General features: G+C 49.5%; 1 protein-coding gene across 1 annotated transcript in view; it reads left to right on the forward strand.

Annotated features, from left to right (window-relative positions):
- Nucleotides 1-4187: 4187 nt before the first annotated feature.
- The window catches only part of LOC148477425 (uncharacterized), a 29977-nt gene continuing 9694 nt past the window's right edge, over nt 4188-24470 (forward strand). The window contains exon 1 of the mRNA XM_088456767.1: nt 4188-4626. Within this exon, the coding sequence (XP_088312893.1) occupies nt 4188-4626 (439 nt within the window). The remainder of the gene's footprint in view (nt 4627-24470) is intronic.

The following is a 24470-nucleotide window of genomic DNA, read 5'->3' on the forward strand; positions in this document are numbered from 1 at the left end:
TATATGGACAACAGTAGCCAGCCAGCCACTATATGGATAACAGTAGCCAGCCAGCCCTTATGAACAACAGTAGCCAGCCAGACCCTATATGGACAACAGTAGCCAGCCAGCCCTTATATGGACAACAGTAGCCATCCACCCACTATATGAACAACAGTAGCCAGATAGCCCCTATATGGACAACAGTAGCCATCCAATCACTATATGGACAACAGTAGCCTGCCAGCCCCTATATGGACAACAGTAGCCAGCCATCCCCTATATGGACAACAGTAACCATCCAGTCACTATATGGACTACAGTAGCCAGCCAGCCCCTATATGGACAACAGTATCCAGACAGCCTCTATGGTCAGTGTCACCAATAGATCCCGACTCCTTCCCTATGCACTCTCCACAGCCAGAATGAAAAATGGCGGCGATCACGGGACCTTTATAGGATCCAAAACCCACGAGAATCTGACAGCGGGATGATGACGTTTTGCCTCGTTTTCAGATCCGAGTCAGGCGAGAAAACCCGAGCCGGCTTGGACCTGCCTCGGATCCCCGTAGTTCGGGCGGGTTTAGTTCTCAGGGAACAGAACCTGCTCATCCCTGTTAAGAATATAGAACCTGAATTGTTCTGTCTTTATTTAATACTGGGCTTGTGTCTTCTGGCCAATGCTGATATGTAACACACACCAAGTGGTTTAATTCTTTATTTAATCCTGCATTAATGACAAAACGCAGTTCACTACTACTGTATAAAGTAATGATTGACAGGTTCCGTCAGCCAATCAGCAGACGGCACAACAGAAGCTTCATTGGCTATTTGACGTATGCGCTGTGCAGTTTAGGAAAAGCCACATCTGGTTTTAGATAGATAGATAGATAGATAGATAGATAGATAGATAGATAGATAGATATGAGATAGATAGATAGATAGATATGAGATAGATAGATAGATAGATAGATAGATAGATAGATAGATAGATAGATAGATAGATAGATATGAGATAGATAGATATGAGATAGATAGATAGATAGATAGATAGATAGATAGATAGATAGATAGATAGATATGAGATAGATAGATATGAGATAGATAGATAGATAGATAGATAGATAGATAGATAGATAGATAGATAGATAGATATTTTATGATGACTATTTTTATTTAAATAATGTGGTCTGGTCACATACTGTACCACATTACCCTGGATAGAGCAGTGAGGTTGCTGCAATCAAAGATTTTACATTTTTATGATGTGTTGGAGATATCAGATCAGCTTATTAATAACATTTCTTTTTCATTTGGCTGTAATGAGATTACTGTCTGCTCATTGCTGTGGTACACTATGAACTCCCCCTTGTTTTCTTTACAGGAGATAGATATACTGTATATAAAGCAGAAGGTTCTGTCTGGCACAGAGTAAATCCATTGCCTTACTGGTCTTACATCACTTGTGATCCCCTCCCAAACTATCACAATTAGCTTTTCTATAGACAAATATTCAAGACAAAGGTACAAGTGAAATAGTCAAAGAAAAATCCGATCATTCATCACCCAAAAATACAGAAATGCTTCATAAAAGTAAATGAACAAAGGATGACTGCAATACCCGCACTGCTCCCCACACACATGGAAGATTTGCATAAATAATAAGTGGTGATATACTTTGGAAACATTTCCTGTATGGGGGCTTCCCCCAAGTCTTCGCTCCCCTCCACCCTCTCAGCCCATCTTACACAGCAGGCGATGGCTGGGCGGGTGCCCCTATAATGTTCCTGTGCATTTCCTCCTATAAGTTATGCTTCACAAAAGATACAAAGTACTATAATACAAGTACATCTACAGTTATAATTGACGGTCCACTGAGTTCTCTGAAAGTCCTGTAAGTAAGTAGCAGTGGTGGGTTTTACCTAGGGGCTGAAGGGCAGCAACACCCCCAGTAAAATACGACACCCAGACTGAGACGTAATGTAATTTAAAATGACAATGACACAGTGCAAACACCATTGTAAAAAAATGCCCCCCCCCCAAGACCCCTCATTAACCACTTTATTACTCACTTAAATCTTTTGGGACAGTCCCCTTTCAGTCCATATAGACATCTCACAAACTTTCCCAAATACAAAATCGTACAGTATGACACAACACTGCACTTCTCCTACAGGGCGGTATGTACTAAGCATCGCATTCGTAGTGCGGCACATCCTACCACTTATGGTGCATACCGCCATAATTACCACAGTATGTACCTAGAAATGTGATGTACATAGCAAAGTACAGCTCTCCCAATAAGATCTGGCCTTTATGATGCCCCCGGATAGAGGGACTTCTGGGTTTACCAGTCCCTCTGGCGTCCTTCTGTACATGCGCAGAAGGATGTGCGCCGCGGCGGAGGGAGATGGGAGAGATACTTCTCAGGGGGAGCAGCCCAAAAAGAAGCCTATAGGCTTTTATTGGGAAACGCAACCTGAAGATGGCTCTACCCACCGGGACGATGCATTCCGGGGCTTAGTACATATGGGAAAACTGCATATTCAGGGGTTTTACCGCATTTTTCTGTGTACAACCTGCCCATAATGAGCCCATTGCCATTGGCGGGTGATTCACGGTCACCACCATAGACAAGAAGGGAACCACTCTGATTGGCCAGAATACTCCCATGCAATTTGGGGACGTCCTCCAAATAGCTTTTTTTATTTTTGCGGTATATTCTTTAAAATCCTACTTGGGTCAATGGCTGAGCTTTGCCCCATCAGTCTTGCACATTTTTGCTGCTGGAATTGTGGCGGGATCGGGGTGTAGACACTGATGCACAATGACGACGACGTACAAACAGCATAAGATCCGTTGCCTTGCACATCCTGTATTTTTGCCCCCAAAGCTGTTGGTGATGCCCATTGGTTTCTAAACGATGGCCAACCCGACGATTAGTAAATTTACCCCTTACCAATTAGGTGCGATATGTCGCATTTGGTGAATAGCATTAGCCGATGCGACCTTTTCGCGCATACCAGTGTATCGCGCTATTCAATTCCCAGAGTGTTCACATGTGCAACAACTCCATAGGCAGAAACTGGCAAAGAGGTTTCACCACCTCACAGGCAGTTGAAAAAATGGGCAAAATCCCAATTATCGGCGAAAAATGTGGGGACTTAGGACCTCATTCAGAGTCGGTTGAAGCGGCCGCACGGTCGTATGGGAAAAGGGGCCGGATATGCAAATGATTCCCTCGCAAGTTGCGTCCCTAAGTTCGGATCGGTAGCTGGCCAACCAAGGGGATGAAGCGGCCGGAATTAAAAAAATACGCCCCCTTCTCGTGCGCATTGCACGTCATCTCCGGGCATATAAGGATTAATCGAGACCATCGGGAACCATCGGAGCTGGTCGTAGAGCGTAAGGTTGACCATACCCTGTCTTAAGCTCTACGATCATGTCAGTGTAAAACCTCCCATGTCACATGTGCTATGACGCTATTTGTTAATTATGCACTCCCATAAAACGCCGTTCGCATAATGAGGCACGCCTGCGTTCAGATCTCCACTCCCCCGTTTTCAAGCACCTTCCCCTGTTACCACCCACAAACGCCTAAATCTGTCACTCAAACTACCGACTTGGCTGTGTTCAAGGAGAGAGAAATTTCTGATCGTAGCGGCTAGTTTGCGCACGCGCATTGCGAACTTTACGCATGCGCAGTATAGCGAACATCAGTGGCGTACGACCGTGCGGCCGCTTCGACCGACTCTGAATGAGGTCCATAGTTCAGAAAACTTTGGAAACCTTCCCCTAATGACTAATTAGGGAGAATAAATAGCTTAATTCCCCCTAATAATGACATGTCATTTTTGGGGTGAAAATGTAAAAAGTGTTGGAAAATGGGGATAAAGTACTGGGTCAGGTATTTTGGGGAGCTGTATGGATGGACAGGTATTTGAGAGATTGTATGGAGGGGACAGGTATTTGAGGGGCTGTATGGATGGGACATGTGTTTGGGGGGCTGTATGGATGGGACAGGTATTTGAGGGGCTGTATGGATGGGGCATGTGTTTGAGGGGCTGTATGGATGGGACAGGTATTTGGGGGGCTGTATGGATGGGACAGGTATTTGGGGGTAAGAAAAGGCGATTGTTGTAGTTTTGACCATTCTCAGTGCGCCATACAGTGCTCGTGTTTTGCTAGAAACTCTTTGTACTCTTCAGATGATGACAGTGTTTTCTATTCCAGGTTCAAATGGAGCTCTGAATATTTTTGCTGCTCAATCCCAAGTGACAGGATATGAAAATGGTTCCACCATGCTGGCTGTGTCCTATGAAGTACGTAAGGAAAAAATACAGTGGCTTCAAATTAGATGGGAGCTCCTCAGCCATCCAAAACCTTTCCCGTTGGTTATTTGCACCATACAATCGCTGAATTCCTCCAAAGAGGGTACAGACATCAAAACATTCCCACCAAGTGGCTTTGAGAAACGCATGAGTGTTATTCCCGATAATGGGTCTCTCATAATCCAACACCTGAAGATGACAGACAGTGGAACATATAAAGTATCAGTACTGGACTCCAATCTCACCGTCTCCATCAAAATCAATCTCACTGTTTCCTCTTTCATCAGTGTCCCCATGAATGGAGTCATGTCAGATGGTAAGCCGATACATTTACTAAACGTCGGCTTTTGATTTTTCTTTTTATAGCAATTGGTTGTCGACGACTATTGATGTCGGTTTGCAGTCTAAATAACCAGCATTTACTACGCATCAGTTATGCCAGTGTTGATACCCAACAGCTTTCAAAGCTCTATACTGTGGCTGCTGAGGTGAAGCTTTGCTAGTGGCAAAAGTAAATAAATGGTTAAAACTAGAGGGGAGAAAAAAGTGTGGGGTCTCCCCACAAATCCATAACCAGCCCTGGACCGGCCTAGGGTGGTATTGAAAAATAAGGGGACAAAACGGTGCATGGTTTCCAGTATGTTTCAATAACCAGCACCAGGCTGAGCCAGCTAGGAGGATGACGCTATAGTTGGGAGGATGACACTATAGCAGGGAGGCTGGTGCTATAGCTGGGTGGCTGACGTTATAGCGTTATGGTGTGTGTAGCAGTGATCAGCGTGTGGTGTGTGTAGCAGAGATCAGCGTGTGGTGTGTGTAGCAGAGATCAGCGTGTGGTGTGTGTAGCAGAGATCAGCGTGTGGTGTGTGTAGCAGTGATCAGCGTGTGGTGTGTGTAGCAGTGATCAGCGTGTGGTGTGTGTAGCAGTGATCAGCGTGTGGTGTGTGTAGCAGAGATCAGCGTGTGGTGTGTGTGTAGCAGTGTATCAGCGTGTGGTCTGTGTAGCAGTGTTCAGCGTGTAGTGTGTGTAGCAGTGTTCAGCGTGTAGTGTGTGTAGCAGTGTTCAGCGTGTGGTGTGTGTAGCAGTGATCAGCGTGTGGTGTGTGTAGCAGTGATCAGCGTGTGGTGTGTGTAGCAGTGATCAGCGTGTGGTGTGTGTAGCAGAGATCAGCGTGTGGTGTGTGTAGCAGTGATCAGCGTGTGGAGTGTGTAGCAGTGATCAGCGTGTGGTGTGTGTAGCAGAGATCAGCGTGTGGTGTGTGTAGCAGAGATCAGCGTGCGGTGTGTGTAGCAGTGATCAGCGTGTGGTGTGTGTAGCAGTGATCAGCGTGTGGTGTGTGTAGCAGAGATCAGCGTGTGGTGTGTGTGTAGCAGTGATCAGCGTGTGGTGTGTGTAGCAGAGATCAGCGTGTGGTGTGTGTAGCAGTGATCAGCGTGTGGTGTGTGTAGCAGTGATCAGCGTGTGGTGTGTGTAGCAGAGATCAGCGTGTGGTGTGTGTAGCAGAGATCAGCGTGTGGTGTGTGTAGCAGTGATCAGCGTGTGGTGTGTGTAGCAGTGATCAGTGTGTGGTGTGTGTAGCAGTGATCAGCGTGTGGTGTGTGTATCAGTGATCAGCGTGTGGTGTGTGTAGCAGTGATCAGCGTGTGGTGTGTGTAGCAGTGATCAGCGTGTGGTGCGTGTAGCAGTGATCAGCGTGTGGTGTGTGTAGCAGTGATCAGCGTGTGGTGTGTGTAGCAGTGATCAGCGTGTGGTGTGTGTAGCAGTGATCAGCGTGTGGTGTGTGTAGCAGTGATCAGCGTGTGGTGTGTGTAGCAGTGATCAGCGTGTGGTGTGTGTAGCAGTGATCAGCGTGTGGTGTGTGTAGCAGTGATCAGCGTGTGGTGTGTGTAGCAGTGATCAGCGTGTAGTGTGTGTAGCAATGATCGGCGTGTGGTGTGTGTAGCAGTGATCAGCGTGTGGTGTGTGTAGCAGTGATCAGCGTGTGGTGTGTGTGTAGCAGTGATCAGCGTGTGGTGTGTGTAGCAGTGATCAGCGTGTGGTGTGTGTAGCAGTGATCAGCGTGTGGTGTGTGTAGCAGAGATCAGTGTGTGGTGTGTGTAGCAGTGATCAGCGTGTGGTGTGTGTAGCAGTGATCAGCGTGTGGTGTGTGTAGCAGTGATCAGCGTGTAGTGTGTGTAGCAATGATCGGCGTGAGGTGTGTGTAGCAGTGATCAGCGTGTGGTGTGTGTAGCAGTTATCAGCGTGTGGTGTGTGTAGCAGTGATCAGCGTGTGGTGCGTGTAGCAGTGATCAGCGGGAGGTCTGTGTAGCAGTGATCAGTGTGTGGTGTGTGTGTAGCAGAGATCAGCGTGTGGTGTGTGTAGCAGTGATCAGCGTGTGGTGTGTGTAGCAGTGATCAGAGTGTGGTGTGTGTAGCAGTGATCAGCGTGTGGTGTGTGTAGCAGTGATCAGAGTGTGGTGTGTGTAGCAGTGATCAGCGTGTGGTGTGTGTAGCAGTGATCAGCGTGTGGTGTGTGTAGCAGTGATCAGCGTGTGGTGTGTGTAGCAGTGATCAGCGTGTGGTGTGTGTAGCAGTGATCAGCGTGTGGTGTGTGTACAGTGATCAGCGTGTGGTGTGTGTAGCAGTGATCAGCGTGTGGTGTGTGTAGCAGTGATCAGCGTGTGGTGTGTGTAGCAGAGATCGGCGTGTGGTGTGTGTAGCAGTGATCGGCGTGTGGTGTGTGTAGCAGTGATCAGCGTGTGGTGTGTGTAGCAGTGATCAGCGTGTGGTGTGTGTAGCAGTGATCAGTGTGTGGTGTGTGTAGCAGTGATCAGCGTGTGGTGTGTGTAGCAGTGATCAGCGTGTAGTGTGTGTAGCAGTGATCAGCGTGTGGTGTGTGTAGCAGTGATCAGCGTGTAGTGTGTGTAGCAGTGATCAGCGTGTGGTGTGTGTAGCAGTGATCAGCGTGGTGTGTGTGTAGCAGTGAGCAGCGTGTGGTGTATGTAGCAGTGATCAGCGTGTGGTGTGTGTAGCAGAGATCAGCGTGGTGTGTGTGTAGCAGTGAGCAGCGTGTGGTGTATGTAGCAGTGATCAGCGTGTGGTGTGTGTAGCAGAGATCAGCGTGTGGTGTGTGTAGCAGTGATCAGCGTGTGGTGTGTGTAGCAGTGATCAGCGTGTGGTGTGTGTAGCAGTGATCAGCGTGTGGTGTGTGTAGCAGTGATCAGCGTGTGGTGTGTGTAGCAGTGATCAGCGTGTGGTGTGTGTAGCAGTGATCAGCGTGTGGTGTGTGTAGCAGTGATCAGCGTGTGGTGTGTGTAGCAGTGATCAGCGTGTGGTGTGTGTAGCAGTGATCAGTGTGTGGTCTTTTTAGAGCCGGATTTAGACCTCATGGGGCCCTGGGCAAAATACCAGTTTTGGGGCCCCCCTCCCTCAAACAATCCATAGCATTACATTTTCATTCCAACTCATGACGCTGTACAGAATCCTGAAGGAAAGGTCCACCGCGGTCTTGAAACTTAGCCTAAGGGGTATATTTACTAAAGTGAGAGTTTTTAGAAGTGGAGATATTGCCCATAGCAACCAATCAGAATCTACTTAACATGTAACTAGCACTTTTTAAAACATAATAGCTAGAATCTGATCGGTTGCTACCGGCAACATATCCACTTCTAAAAACTCTCACCTTAGTAAATATATGCCTATGTATTTACAATACACTTAATCTTCGCTAGCTATTGCTAAGCTTTTCCAAGTTTGGCCCTGTTGATTGCCCCCTCTATTAGGTCTCACTGCCAGTCCTATCCTTATCACACTGACCCACTGCCCTCTCACAGCAATCACTCACTCAGCACACTGACCTCCATCCCCGCTCACTCATTGCCCCCATAGCACACGCACTGACCCACTACCCTCTTACAGCAATCATTCACTCAGCACACTGACCTCCCTCCCTGCTCACTGATTGCCCCCCATAGCACACACACTGACCCACTGCCCTCTCACAGCAATCACTCGCTCAGCACACTGACCTCCATCCCAGCTCTCTCATTGCCCCCCGTAGCACACACACTGATCAACTGCGCTCTGACAGCAATCACTCAGCACACTGACCTCCATCCCCGCTCACTCATTGCCCCCCATAGCACACACACTGACCTCCATCCCAGCTCACTCTTTGCCCCCATAGCACACACACTGACACACTACCCTCTCTCAGTAATCATTCACTCAGCACACTAACCTCCATCCCTGCTCACTCATTGCCCCCCATAGCACACACACTGACCTCCATCCCAGCTCACTCGTTGCCCCCATAGCACACATACTGACCCACTGCCCTCTCACAGCAATCACTCGATAGGCACACTGACCTCCATCCCAGCTCATTCATTGCCCCCATAGCACACACACTGACCTCCATCCCAGCTCACTCGTTGCCCCCATAGCACACACACTGACCGACTGCCCTCTCTCAGTAATCACTCACTCAGCACACTGACCTCCATCCCTGCTCACTGATTGTCCCCCATAGCACACACACTGACCCACTGCCCTCTCACAGCAATCACTCGATAGGCACACTGACCTCCATCCCAGCTCATTCATTGCCCCCCATAGCACACACACTGACCCACTGCCCTCTCACAGCAATCACTCAGCACACTGAACTCCATCCCAGCTCACTCATTGCCCCCCATAGCACACACACTGACCCACTGCCCTCTCACAGCAAACACTCACTCAGCACACTGACCTCCATCCCAGCTCACTCTTTGCCCCCATAGCACACACACTGACCCACTGCCCTCTCACAGCAATCAGTCACTCAGCACACTGACCTCCATCGCTGCTCACTGATTGCCCCCCATAGCACACACACTGACCCACTGCCCTCTCACAGCAATCACTCACTCAGCACACTGACCTCCATCCCAGCTCACTCATTGCCCACTAGAAGCACACACACTGACCCACTGCCCTCTCACAGCAATCACTCACTCAGCACACTGACCTCCATCCCTGCTCACTGATTGCCCCCCATAGCACACACACTGACCCACTGCCCTCTCATAGCAATCACTCAGCACACTGACCTCCATCCCAGCTCTCTCATAGTCCCTCATAGCACACACACTGACCCACTGCCCTCTCACAGCAATCACTCACTCAGCACACTGACCTCCTTCCCAGCTCACTCATTATCCCCCATAGCACACACACTGACCCACTGCTCTCTCACAGCAATCACTCAGCACACTGACCTCCATCCCAGCTCACTCATTGCCCCCCATAGCACACACACTGTCCCACTGCCCTCTCACAGCAATTACTCACTCAGCACACTTGCTTCCATCCTAGCTAACTCATTGCCCCGAATAGCACACATACTGACCCAGTTACAGCCGATCTTACTATGGTAGAGCTTTCCTGCTCATAAAGGCCACCTACCTTCGGCCTCGGTGGCTCGCTACGCTATCCACAAGGTTATATTCCCCCTCTATGCCCACATGGATGGTAGGGAATGAATGACATTGGACAGAAGCTGATGACGTTAGGGTCCTGTCCGCGAAGGGCATCTAGACATTACCAACTTTTACTACAGCACCATATATTGCCCTCTCACAGCAATCACTCACTCAGCACACGGACCTCCATCCCAGCTCACTCATTGCCCCCCATAGCACACACACTGACCCACTGCCCTCTCACAGCAATCACTCAGCACACTGACCTCCATCCCCGCTCACTCATTACCCCCATAGCACACACACTGACCCACTTCCCTCTCACAGCAATCATTCACTCAGCACAGTGACCTCCATCCCTGCTCACTGATTGCCCCCCATAGCACACACACTGTCCCACTGCCCTCTCACAGCAATCACTCGCTCAGCACACTGACCTCCATCCCAGCTCACTCATTGCCCCCCATAGCACACACACTGACCCACTGCCCTCTCACAGCAATCACTCAGCACACTGACCTCCATCCCAGCTCACTCATTGCCCCCCATAGCACACACAATGACCCACGGCCCTCTCACAGCAATCACTCACTCAGCACACTGACCTCCATCCCAGCTCACATATTGCACCCTATAGCACACACACTGACCCACTGCCCTCTCACAGCAATCACTCAGCACACTGACCTCCATCCCAGCTCACTCATTGCCCCCCATAGCACACACAATGACCCACGGCCCTCTCACAGCAATCACTCACTCAGCACACTGACCTCCATCCCTGCTCACTCATTATCCCCCATAGCACACACTGACCTCCATCCCACCTCACTCTTTGCCCCCCATAGCGCACACACTGACCCACTGCCCTCTCACAGCAATCACTCAGCACACTGACCTCCATACCCGCTCACTCATTGCCCCCATAGCACATGCTCTGACCCACAACCCTCTCACAGCAATCATTCACTCAGCACACTTACCTCCATCCCTGCTCACTGATTGCCCCCCATAGCACACACACTGACCCATTGCCCTCTCACATCAATCACTCAGCACACTGACCTCCATCCCCGCTCACTCATTGCACCCCATAGCACATACACTGACCCACTGCCATCTCACAGCAATCACTCACTCAGCACACTGACCTCCATCCCAGCTCACTCATTATCCCCCATAGCACACACACTGACCCACTGCTTTCTCACAGCAATCACTCGCTCAGCACACTGACCTCAATCCCAGCTCACTCATTGCCCCCCATAGCACACACAATGACCCACGGCCCTCTCATAGCAATCACTCACTCAGCACACTGACCTCCATCCCAGTTCACATATTGCACCCTATAGCACACACACTGACCAACTGCCCTCTCACAGCAATCACTCACTCAGCACACTGACCTCCATCCCTGCTCACTCATTATCCCCCATAGCACACACTGACCTCCATCCCACCTCACTCTTTGCCCCCCATAGCGCACACACTGACCCACTGCCCTCTCACAGCAATCACTCAGCACACTGACCTCCATACCCGCTCACTCATTGCCCCCATAGCACACACACTGACCCACTGCCCTCTCACAGCAATCACTCAGCACACTGACGTCCATCCCCGCTCACTCATTGCCCCCATAGCACACGCACTGACCCGCTACCCTCTTACAGCAATCATTCACTCAGCACACTGACCTCCATCCCTGCTCACTGATTGCCCCCCATAGCACACACACTGACCCACTGCCCTCTCACAGCAATCACTCGCTCAGCACACTGACCTCCATCCCAGCTCACTCATTGCCCCCCGTAGCACACACACTGATCAACTGCGCTCTGACAGCAATCACTCAGCACACTGACCTCCATCCCCACTCACTCATTGCCCCCCATAGCACACACACTGACCCACTGCCCTCTCACAGCAATCACTCACTCAGCACACTGACATCCATCCCAGCTCACTCATTGCCCCCCATAGCACACACACTGACCTCCATGCCAGCTCACTCATTGCCCCCCATAGCACATACACTGACCTCCATCCCAGCTCACTCATTGCCCCCCATAACACACACACTGACCCACTGCCCTCTCACAGCAATCACTCACTCAGCACACTGACCTCCATCCCAGCTCACTCATTGCCCCCCATAGCACACACACTGACCCACTGTCCTCTCACAGCAATCACTCACTCAGCACACTGACCTCCATCCCAGCTCACTCATTATCCCCCATAGCACACACACTGACCCAGTGCTCTCTCACAGCAATCACTCAGTACACTGACCTCCATCCCAGCTCACTCATTGCCCCCCATAGCACAGACACTGACCCACTGCCCTCTCACAGCAATCACTCACTCAGCACACTGACCTCCATCGCAGTTCACATATTGCACCCTATAGCACACACACTGACCCACTGCCCTCTCACAACAATCACTCACTCAGCACACTGACCTCCATCCCAGCTCACTCATTATCCCCCATAGCACACACACTGACCCACTGCTCTCTTACAGCAATCACTCAGTACACTGACCTCCATCCCAGCTCACTCATTGCCCCCCATAGCACAGACACTGACCCACTGCCCTCTCACAGCAATCACTCACTCAGCACACTGACCTCCATCCCAGTTCACATATTGCACCCTATAGCACACACACTGACCCACTGCCCTCTCACAACAATCACTCACTCAGCACACTGACCTCCATCCCTGCTCAGTCATTATCCGCCATAGCACACACTGACCTCCATCCCAGCTCACTCTTTGCCCCCCATAGCACACACACTGACCTACTGCCCTCTCACAGCAATCACTCAGCACACTGACCTCCATCCCCGCTCACTCATTGCCCCCATAGCACACGCACTGACCCACTACCCTCTTACAGCAATCATTCACTCAGCACACTGACCTCCCTCCCTGCTCACTGATTGCCCCCCATAGCACACACACTGACCCACTGCCCTCTCACAGCAATCACTCGCTCAGCACACTGACCTCCATCCCAGCTCTCTCATTGCCCCCCGTAGCACACACACTGATCAACTGCGCTCTGACAGCAATCACTCAGCACACTGACCTCCATCCCCGCTCACTCATTGCCCCTCATAGCACACACACTGACCCACTGCCCTCTCACAGCAATCACTCACTCAGCACGCTGACCTCCATCCCAGCTCACTCATTGCCCCCCATAGCACACACACTGACCCACTGCCCTCTCATAGCAATCACTCAGCACACTGACCTCCATCCCAGCTCACTCATTGCCCCTCATAGCACACACACTGACCCACTGCCCTCTCACAGCAATCACTCACTCAGCACACTGACCTCCATCCCAGCTCACTCATTGCCCCCCATAGCACACACACTGACCCACTGCCCTCTCACAGCAATCATTCACTCCGCACACTGACATCCATCCGTGCTCACTCATTGCCCCTCATAGCACACACACTGACCCACTGCCCTCTCACAGCAATCACTCACTCAGCACACTGACTTCCACCCTAGCTCACTCATTGCCCCCATAGCACACACACTGACCCAGTTACTGCCCATCTTACTATGGTAGAGCTTTCCTGCTCATAAAGGCCACCTAAAGAACAAACTTGTCCCCTCGCGGGCTCGCTGCGCTCGCCAGACTTCGGCCTCGGTGGTTCGCTACGCTCTCCACAAGGTTATATTCCCCCTCTATGCACACATGGATGGTAGGGAATGAATGGCATTGGACAGAAGCTGATGACGTCAGGGTCCTGTCCGCGAAGGGCATCTAGACATTACCATCTTTTACTACAGCACCATATATTGCCCCCCTCACATCACAGAACCCCTCCCCCCTCTCAGAACCACTCTCCCCTCATAGCACAGACAACTCTCCCCCTAAGAGCACATACCCCCCTCACCCTCTCAGCACAGACCCCACTACCCTCTCAGCACAGACCCCCCTCATCCTCTCAGCATAGACCCCCTCACCCTCTCAGCACAGACCCCCCTCACCCTCTCAGCACAGACCCCACTACCCTCTCAGCACAGACCCCCCTCACCCTCTCAGCACAGACCCCTGTAACCTCTCAGCACAGACCCCCCACCCTCTCAGCACAGACCCCCCTCACCCTCTCAGCACAGACCCCCCTCACCACAGACCCCACTACCCTCTCAGCACAGACCCCCCTCACCTCTCAGCATAGACCCCCCTCACCCTCTCAGCACAGACCCCAATACCCTCTCAGCACAGACCCCCCTCACCCTCTCAGCACAGACCCCCCTCACCCTCTCAGCACAGACCCCCCTCACCTCTCAGCACAGACCCCCCTCACCTCTCAGCATAGACCCCCCCTCTCCACAGGTCCCACCTCCACGGAAGCAGCTAGATCCCCTTCCGTATATTGACCATTTTGTCATCAGCCAGTGTACAACGTCCCACCTCTACTAACCCAGACTCCTCTGCCCTCACAGCCACTACACAAACCACTTTAGCAGCACCTTTCTCAAGTCCTCGCCAAACGTACCTGCCGGGGGCGTTTGTATTTGCGCCGCTGACCTCCATGGCTCCTCTAGCGGTTCTTTCAGGCTCTGCCTCCGTAAGTGTAAATTGCGGTGTGACATGATGATGTCACATCGAATTACGGAGCAGAGTCTCCTGATAGCGCAGGGAGAGGGGTTAGACACGTGACTCACTGGCGCTCTACCCTGCCTAATGATTGATGCAGGCCTGGCCTGCAACTCCGCCTCCTCCTCCCCCCGCCTTTTCCCTTCCTGCTCCCACGTACTGCTGCAGTGCTTATTGTGCCTGTGTATGCCAGCGCAACCAGCAAGTACTTCTCCAGGGTCGTATTTCAGCGGTGCCCAGCAACAGGCCCCTTGGAACCCATCAGGCCCTAGCGGCCACCTTGGATGGGTAGCGGTAAATCCGGCCCAGCTGGGGCCGGCTCTGGGCTCTGATCTCCCCGTTATAGGGGAGCAGGAGTCCGGTAACCGGGGGAGACCCTGGATAACATCACCTCCAGGTGGCGTTATTATCACAGGGCATTCCCCGGTATTTTTTCACATTTTATTTTTAGTCTCTCTGGTCGGATCACATTTCCTATTACAATTATGGGAAATGTGATCTGATTACTAATAATAAGTGATACTGGGGGTTGGAGTAGACTTTTATGAATTATACTCCAATTGCCCTGTAATAACTATAGGTGATACTAACATAATGTGACAAGGGTGTGACAGACACTTGCCACTTTATATATAGTATATTTACTATTAATTCATATTTATTTCTGAAATTCAAAATATTGCACATTAGCACTTTCACTATCAGATACATGTTTTTTGAAAATATCAACTAATAATTGTTTTTATACCCAGCACTTTTTTGAGTTCAACACTACACTAGATGCCTTTCTTTATTTATATTTGATGTGATAATCAATGTTCTATATATATATATATATATATATATATATATACACACATCAGGGCCGAGACTAGGATTTTAGTCACCCAGGGCAAGGCAGTAATTTGACGCCCCCCCCTCCATGTTTTGTAATTACTGATTGTTTTACTGCACCCCCCAAACACCCTCTCTTTACAATAATTTTACTTACCCATAAAAGCACAGAAAAGGCCTCTCACCTCACAGCCCTCCTCATCACAGCCCCTCACTGCAAAGCCCTCTTCACATCCCTCCTTATCAAGGGTCCCTCACACCACAGCCCCTCACTACACAGCGCTGCCTCACTACACACAGCCCCTCACTACACACAGCCCCTCACTACACAGCGCTGCCTCACTACACACAGCCCCTCACTACACACAGCCCCTCACTACACACAGCCCCTCACTACACAGCGCTGCCTCACTAAACCCAGCCCCTCACTACACAGGGCTGCCTCACTACACACAGCCCCTCACTACACAGCGCTGCCTCACTAAACCCAGCCCCTCACTACGCAGCGCTGCCTCACTACACACAGCCCCTCACTACACACAGCGCTGCCTCACTACACACAGCCCCTCACTACACACAGCGCTGCCTCACTACACACAGCCCCTCACTACACAGCGCTGCCTCACTACACACAGCCCCTCACTACACACAGCGCTGCCTCACTACACACAGCCCCTCACTACACAGCGCTGCCTCACTACACACAGCCCCTCACTACACAGCGCTGCCTCACTACACACAGCCCCTCACTACACAGCGCTGCCTCACTACACCCAGCCCCTCACTACACAGCGCTGCCTCACTACACCCAGCCCCTCACTACACAGCGCTGCCTCACTACACCCAGCCCCTCACTACACAGCGCTGCCTCACTACACACAGCCCCTCACTACACACAGCGCTGCCTCACTACACACAGCCCCTCACTACACACAGCGCTCCTTCACTGAACAGCCCCTCACTACACAGCGCTGCCTCACTACACACAGCCCCTCACTACACACAGCGCTCCTTCACTGAACAGCCCCTCACTACACAGCGCTGCCTCACTACACACAGCCCCTCACTACACAGCGCTGCCTCACTACACACAGCCCCTCACTACACAGCGCTGCCTCACTACACACAGCCCCTCACTACACACAGCGCTGCCTCACTACACACAGCCCCTCACTACACAGCGCTGCCTCACTACACACAGCCCCTCACTACACACAGCGCTGCCTCACTACACCCAGCTCCTCACTACACAGCGCTCCTTCACTACACACAGCCCCTCACTACACAGCGCTGCCTCACTACACAGCGCTGCCTCACTACACACAGCCCCTCACTACACAAAGCCCCTAACTACACAACACTGCCTCACTACACAGCGCTGCCTCACTACACACAGCCCCTCACTACACACAGCCCCTCACTACAGAGCACTGCCTCACTACACACAGCCCCTCACTACACGGCGCTGCCTCACTACACACAGCCCCTCACTACACACAGCGCTGCCTCACTACACACAGCCCCTCACTACACACAGCCCCTCACTACACACAGCCCCTCACTACACACAGCCCCTCACTACACAGCGCTGCCTCACTACACACAGCCCCTCACTACACAGCGCTGCCTCACTACACACAGCCCCTCTCTACACACAGCTCTGCCTCACTACACACAGCCCCTCACTACACAGCGCTGCCTCACTACACACAGCCCCTCACTACACAGCGCTGCCTCGCTACACACAGCCCCTCACTACACACAGCCCCTCACTACACAGCGCTGCCTCGCTACACACAGCCCCTCACTACACACAGCCCCTCACTACACAGCGCTGCCTCACTACACACAGCCCCTCACTACACATAGCGCTGCCTCACTACACACAGCCCTTCACTACACAGCGCTGCCTCACTACACACAGCCCCTCACTACACAGCGCTGCCTCACTACACACAGCCCCTCACTACACACAGCGCTGCCTCACTACACACAGCCCCTCACTACACAGCGCTGCCTCACTACACACAGCCCCTCACTACACACAGCACTGCCTCACTACACACAGCCCCTCACTACACACAGCACTGCCTCACTACACACAGCCCCTCACTACACACAGCGCTCCTTCACTGAACAGCCCCCCTCACCAAACAGCCCCCTCACTGAAAAGCCCCTCTCATTTCCCCACCAGCAACAGCATACTTACCTGCTGGCTCTTGCACAGCAGCAAATTGGAGGTGGCGGCAGCGACGTGTGGACTGGAGACGCTTCAATCGTGATGGACGGGCCTAATGCCGCGGCCATCCTCAGCGCAGTGCACTGTGAGTATGGACTGGGAGAGATGTCATGACATCTCTCCCAGTCCCAAGAGACACTGCAGGAGACAGGGGTGGGGGAACAGCAGCAGCAAGCTGCCTGCTGCCATGTGTTATGGTAGTGGTGCGCACAGCAGAGGAAGAGCCGGGCCCACCGCTACTGATACTTGTGGCACCAGAGTGGACATCAGTGAGGCGCCCGGTGCACATGACCCCTCAGCCCCCCCCTAGTTGCGGCCCTGTATACATACATATATATATATATATATATATATATTATATATATGTATATATATATATATATATATATATATTAAAAAACACCAGTAGGCGCTAATATCCAAGTCTATCGTTATACACAGGGCTGGTCAACCACTGCCCTATTCTACTTGGACACAGCTGCCACCTTAACATACACCACATAAGGGCGTGTATACATACAAATATTTATTAATCACCGATAGATCAACAATCTGGCGCAGCATCCACCACTTCTTTCATATATATGATATCCCTGGGTGTGGTCCGGTTTCTTTAAGCCAGGACCCATATTCATGTGTAAAATGTGTGCACGCTTGAGCCCAAGGTGTCAGACCAAGATCATTTATCTGAGAGTCAGTGTAGGGACTGGCCAGGTGGGAATGACCGGGAAGCGGTGTCAGCTTAACAAATGATTGCAATATTTTGGAACCAACATTCCCTGTATTCAAAGGAGTTGCAGTTTGAAAACAAGTGAGTGCCGAGGTTGTATGATATATGTTATGTAGATGGTGTGGTCACATACCAAGGGCACCCCAGATGGTTGAGTGCCGTGGATTAAGCCTGTCATATATATATATATATATATATATATATATATATATATGATACAAATTAGTGTAAGTGGCGCACAAAGGGCCTGATTCAGAGCCGCTCGTAAGCGGCTGCTCGTTCGGAGCGATGTTTTCCCAACTGCGCATGCGTACGGATCATAATACGCATGCGCGAACCAGTCAGTGCAGCCGAAAATCGTTTGTTCGCTAAATAGTGAATGCCTGCTATTTTGAGTGATGGGAGGAGGCGTATGTGGGTGGTAACAGGGGAAGGTGCTTGAAAACGGGGAGTGGAGATCCGACCGCAGGCGTGCTTAAAGGTCAAAACGGGCGTTTTATGGGTGTGCATAATTAATAAAGCAGCGTCATTGACCACGTCACTGGGTTATTTTATAGCCAGAACTGCTCGCAAGATTGTGGTAGCAAAAATCAACCCCAAGAATAGCGAGCAGCTCATACCCTGGTCGATGTACTCGATTAATCTAATAAATAGCGGACATGACGTAGGATACGAGCGGCCAGGGGGCGTAGTTATCCAAAAAACTACTGCAAGTTTTGTTCGCTCGTTCATTCATAGAGGCGTCAACAGACCGGAAAGAGCGATCGGTTCATTTAAATAGCCACCCCTTTTTTCTGAACGAACGACCGCAAATAGCATCCGGCTCTGAATCAGGCCCAAAGCTCATAACTAATACATGTGTAAAAACAAATGAAATAAAACACGTGACTTGTGCATTGATATTTGTACACACTCCCTATGTTAGGTGGCTGCCAAACCTTCCAACAGGTGAAGTATTCAAACAAATCACAAAAGAAATTGATTACAAAAGGTGAAGGAACGGCGCCATCAGTGTACCAGTACTGATTAGTGGTTTATATAGCTGAGATCTTTAGGCGAAGTCCCAATGAGTCTACAGATGAGTCTTTGCAAAAATCTTCGTGTGGTCCCCACGATGCAATTCTCAAAAGAAACAAAGAGAAACAAAAACAAACATAGTGTAGTCTGAAACAATATATAAATATATAGATATTAAAGTCCTAGCATGCATAGATGGTGGAAATAAACACAAACACCATCGTGTGTAATGGGTCGGCATCCACTAGACGATTTTATCCCTGTCCAACCTCTTAACGATTTTCCCTTGAAGTTTCCCTTGAAATTTGATCTTCCACTCTGAACAATTTGCAAAAGATCTAACGATAAACTGTGTTGTTTCAATCTGTGATTGAGAGCTTTCTGCTATAGTGGGCAGATAGTGGTTCATCGTTTGATCGTTCTGTTGAACGATGTGTAAACGATGTGTAAACGATTTGTAAGCAATCAAGTGAAATTGACCTGCATGTTCAGTCGCTGGGGGAGACGATCAAACGACCAGCGGGAGAGCGCATCGTACATCGTTAGAAACAATTACTGCACAATTTGCAAACGATGTTCAAACGATGTTTGAACGATTATCAAACGATTTTATCATTATCGTTCAATCGTTCAACTTTATCGTCTAGTGGATACCCCCCTTTAGAAGCACTTCACTCGTCTTAATATCATAAAACTCCAGCACCCAGAGTAAGAAATAGCCTCGTACCAGCTATAGCATTTCATATGTCAGTATCTATAGGATCTCTCCTTTTCTCCTCTTTCCAGAACCAGGGACCAGGTCCAAATGTACATAAAGATACAGCAAGAAAAGGCCTCCAATAATGTAGTAAGTTGAAATAACACACACTTTAATGAAAATAAAATGTAGACTCGTACAATGTAACAATGATTAAAAGGCTTATCTGTCCAATAATATGGAAGCGTAACAGGAGGTCCAGCTCAGGTCCAGCTCAATGCGTTTCGTCCCGCTGTGGTCTCTGGGGACATCTTCAGGAGTGGATATAGCGATGGAAAGAGGAGAAAAGGAGAGATCCTATAGATACTGACATATGAAATGCTATAGCTGGTACGAGGCTATTTCTTACTCTGGGTGCTGGAGTTTTATGATATTAACACGAGTGAAGTGCTTCTAACACACGATGGTGTTTGTGTTTATTTCCCCCATCCATGCATGCTAGCACTTTTATATCTATATATTTATGTATTGTTTCAGACTACACTATGTTTGTTTTTGTTTCTCTTTGTTTCTTTTGAGAATTGCATCGTGGGGACCACACGAAGACTTTTGAAAGACTCATCTATAGACTCATTGGTACTTTGCCTAAAGATCTCAGCTATATAAACCACTAATAATCAGTACTGGTACACTGAATGTGCCGTTCCTTCACCTTTTGTAATCAATGTATATATATATATATATATATATATATGTGTGTGTATGTACTTATATATATGTATGTATATATATATATATATATATATATATATTAGGGGTGAGCGGGTTCGGATTTCTGAAATCCGAACCCCCCCGAGCCCCGCCGATCCGAGTCCGATCCGAATCAGGCTCGACTTTTCCCGCCTGACTCGGATCTGAAATCGAGGCAAAACGTCATCATCCCGCCTTCCGAGTCTCGCGGGTTTTGGATCCTATATAAGGTACCCGCGTCGGCGCCATTTTCTCACTCGGCTGTGGACAGTGAAGAGGGAGGGTGGGAGTTAGGGCTGTGTAGTGTAGTGTAGTGTTGTGTTGTGCTGTGCTGCGCTGTGCTGCTGTTGTCCACTACTTCAAAGTCCATAGGGGCTGGCTGTGTTGTGCTGTGCTGCTGTTGTTAATAGGGGCTGTGTCCACTACTTCAAAGTCCATAGGGGCTGGCTGGACTGTGTTGTGCAGTCAGTTCTCCATAGGGGCTGTGTCCACTCCAAAGTCCTGTGCAGTGTCCCAGTCCTAAAGGGGTGCTGTAGTGTTGTCCAGGGGGTGCTCTGTCCATCAGGGGTGCTCCCCCCAAGTGCTAAAAAAATAATATATTTTCTGTGTTTGTGAATTGTGTGCGCAGTAGACGCACGTGCATCAACAAAGTAGTGCCAAGCGTGCGCCTGTGTCATAAGTAAAGGGCCGGCTGGCTTGACCGTTAAGGGTGCTGTAACCCCCGAAAGTACACTCCAGTCCAAACCAAAAAAAAAATTATTTTCTGTGTTTGTGAATTGTGTGCGCAGTAGCCGCACGTGCATCAACAAAGTAGTGCCAAGCGTGCGCCTGTGTCATAAGTAAAGGGCCAGCAGGCTTGACCGTTAAAGGGTTCTGTAACCCCCAAAGTACACTCCAAACCAAAAAAATATATATTTTCTGTGTTTGTGACTTGTGTGCACTGTGGCTGCACGTGCATCAACAAAGGAGCAGCGCCAAGCGTGCGCCTGTGTCCCATAAGTAAAGAGCTGGCTGGCTCATTTCTTAAAGGGTGGTGTAACCCACAAAGTGCACTACTCTCCAGCAAAAATAAAAAAATATTTTCTGTGTTTGTGTGCGCTTTAGCCGCACGTATATATATCAATATAACATAAATGGAGGACCAAACTTTCTCCGATAAAAATAAAATAGGGAAAGATCAAGAACCACTTCCTCCTAGTGCTGTTGCTGCTGCTGGGAGTTGTTCATAATCCCAGAGAGGAAGTAGGAACATCACTACTTTTACTAAACAATTGACCCTCCAACAGTCCCTAGCGATGAGGATGAAGTACGACAGCAGTCATCCTGAAGCAAAACGTATAACTGAGGCCTTGACTGCTATGTTGGTGTTAGACGTGCGTCCGGTATCCGACATTAGTGCAGTGGGATTTAGACAATTGATGGAGGTAGTGTGTCCTCGGTTCCAAATCCCGTCTAGATTCCACCTGCATCCTCAAAGCAGCAGCGACAAGCGTGCGTCTGTCTGTTAAAGGGTGGTGACAGCCTCAAAGTGTGCTACACAAACAATTAAAATATTGTTCTTTTTTTTTCTGTCTTTGTGAATTGTGTGGGCTGTAGCCGCACCTGCATCCTTAAAGCAGCAGCGACAAGCGTGCGTCTGTCTGTTAAAGGGTGGTGCAACTCTCAAAGTGCTCCAAAAAATAAAAAACTATTTTTTTAATGTGTTTGTGACTTGTGTGCGATGTAGCCGCACTTGCATCCTGAAAGCAGCAGCGACAAGCGTGCGTCTGTCTGTTAAAGGGTGGTGACACCCTCAAAGTGTGCTACACAAACAATAAAAATATTCTTCTTCTTTTTTCTGTCTTTGTGAATTGTGTGGGCTGTAGCCGCACCTGCATCCTTAAAGCAGCAGCGACAAGCGTGCGTCTGTCTGTTAAAGGGTGGTGACACCCTCAAAGTGTGCTACACAAGCAATAAAAATATTCTTCTTCTTTTTTCTGTCTATGTGAATTGTGTGGGCTGTAGCCGCACCTGCATCCTTAAAGCAGCAGCGACAAGCGTGCGTCTGTCTGTTAAAGGGTGGTGACACCCTCAAAGTGTGCTACACAAACAATAAAAATATTCTTCTTTTTTGTCTTTGTGAATTGTGTGGGCTGTAGCCGCACCTGCATCCTTAAAGCAGCAGCGACAAGCGTGCGTCTGTCTGTTAAAGGGTGGTGACACCCTCAAAGTGTGCTACACAAACAATTAAAATATTGTTCTTTTTTTTTCGGTCTTTGTGAAATGTGTGGGCTGTAGCCGCACCTGTATCCTTAAAGCAGCAGCGACAAGCGTGCGTCTGTCTGTTAAAGGGTGGTGACACCCTCAAAGTGTGCTACACAAACAATAAAAATATTCTTCTTCTTTTTTCTGTCTTTGTGAATTGTGTGAGCTGTAGCCGCACTTGCATCCTCAAAGACAGCGCGACAAGCGTGCGTCTGTCTGTTAAAGGGTGGTGTAACCCTCAAAGTGTGCTCCACAAACAATAAAAATATTCTTTATTTTTTTCTGTCTTTGTGAATTGTGTGGGCTGTAGCCGCACTTGAATCCTCAAAGCAGCAGCGACAAGCGTGCGTCTGTCTGTTAAAGGATTACATCGGTGACAGCATCCAAGTAGGCATGTCAGACAGTCCGTACCTGTACTGGCAGGAAAAAGAAGCAATTTGGAGGTCCCTGTACAAACTGGCTCTATTTTACCTGAGTTGCCCCCCCTCCAGTGTGTACTCCGAAAGAGTGTTTAGTGCAGCCGGGAACCTTGTCAGCGAAAGGCGTAGGAGGTTGCTTCCACAAAATGTGGAGAAGATGATGTTCATAAAATGAATTATCAACTCTTCCAGGGAGACCAGCCTCCAGAACGTACAGAGGGACCTGTGGTTCCAGCAGGGACGAATTAATACTCTGTGAGGATGAGGATGTACACACTGAAGAGGGTGAGGAATCGGTGGATGAGGAGGATGAGGATGACATCTTGCCTCCGTAGAGCCAGTTTGTGCAGGGACAGATAAATTGCCAGCTTGTTTTGTGGGGGCCCAAACGAACCAATCATTTCAGCCACAGTTGTGTGGCAGACCCTGGCGCTGAAATGATTGGTTTGTTAAAGTGTGCATGTCCTGTTTATACAACATAAGGGTGGGTGGGAGGGCCCAAGGACAATTCCATCTTGCACCTCTTTTTTTTCTTTGCATTATGTACAGTTTGGGGCCTAGTTTTTCAATGCCATCCTGTCTGCCACTGCAGTTTCACGCCTAGATGGGTCACGTGTTTGTGCCGCCCACTCGTGTCGCTTAGCATAGTCATCCAGCTACCTCGGTGCAACCTTTTGGACATAAAAACACTATTGTGAGGTTTGAGGTATTCAGAATAGACTGGAAATGAGTGGAAATTAAGGTTATTGAGGTTAATAATAGCATAGGAGCAGAAAAACCTACAAATTCTGTGATTTTAGCTGTTTTTATGCTTTTTTTCAAAAAAATACAGATCCAAAACACAAAACCCAGAACCCAAAACACGGAAGGGTGGTTTTGGCAAAACCAATCCAGATCCAAAACACGAAGAAAGATCCAGATCCAAAACCAAAACACAAAACACGAAAAGTGGCCGGTGCACACCCCTAATATACATCACTGCCAGACTGTGCCGCACCTCGCCAAAGGCAAAACCCTCCGCATCCCGGGTTGGATACCGCTGGACCCCCACACCCCCACTGTGGATGCCCCCAGATCCCCGCAATGCAAGCTGGAACCCCAGCCTATGCTGCTGGACCCCAGGGTATTCTAAATAATCGCTCTGTCT

Source organism: Taudactylus pleione, unplaced genomic scaffold, assembly GCF_031769625.1.
Source record: "Taudactylus pleione unplaced genomic scaffold, aTauple2 ptg000715l, whole genome shotgun sequence".
In the NCBI taxonomy this organism is placed as follows: Eukaryota; Metazoa; Chordata; class Amphibia; order Anura; family Myobatrachidae; genus Taudactylus; species Taudactylus pleione.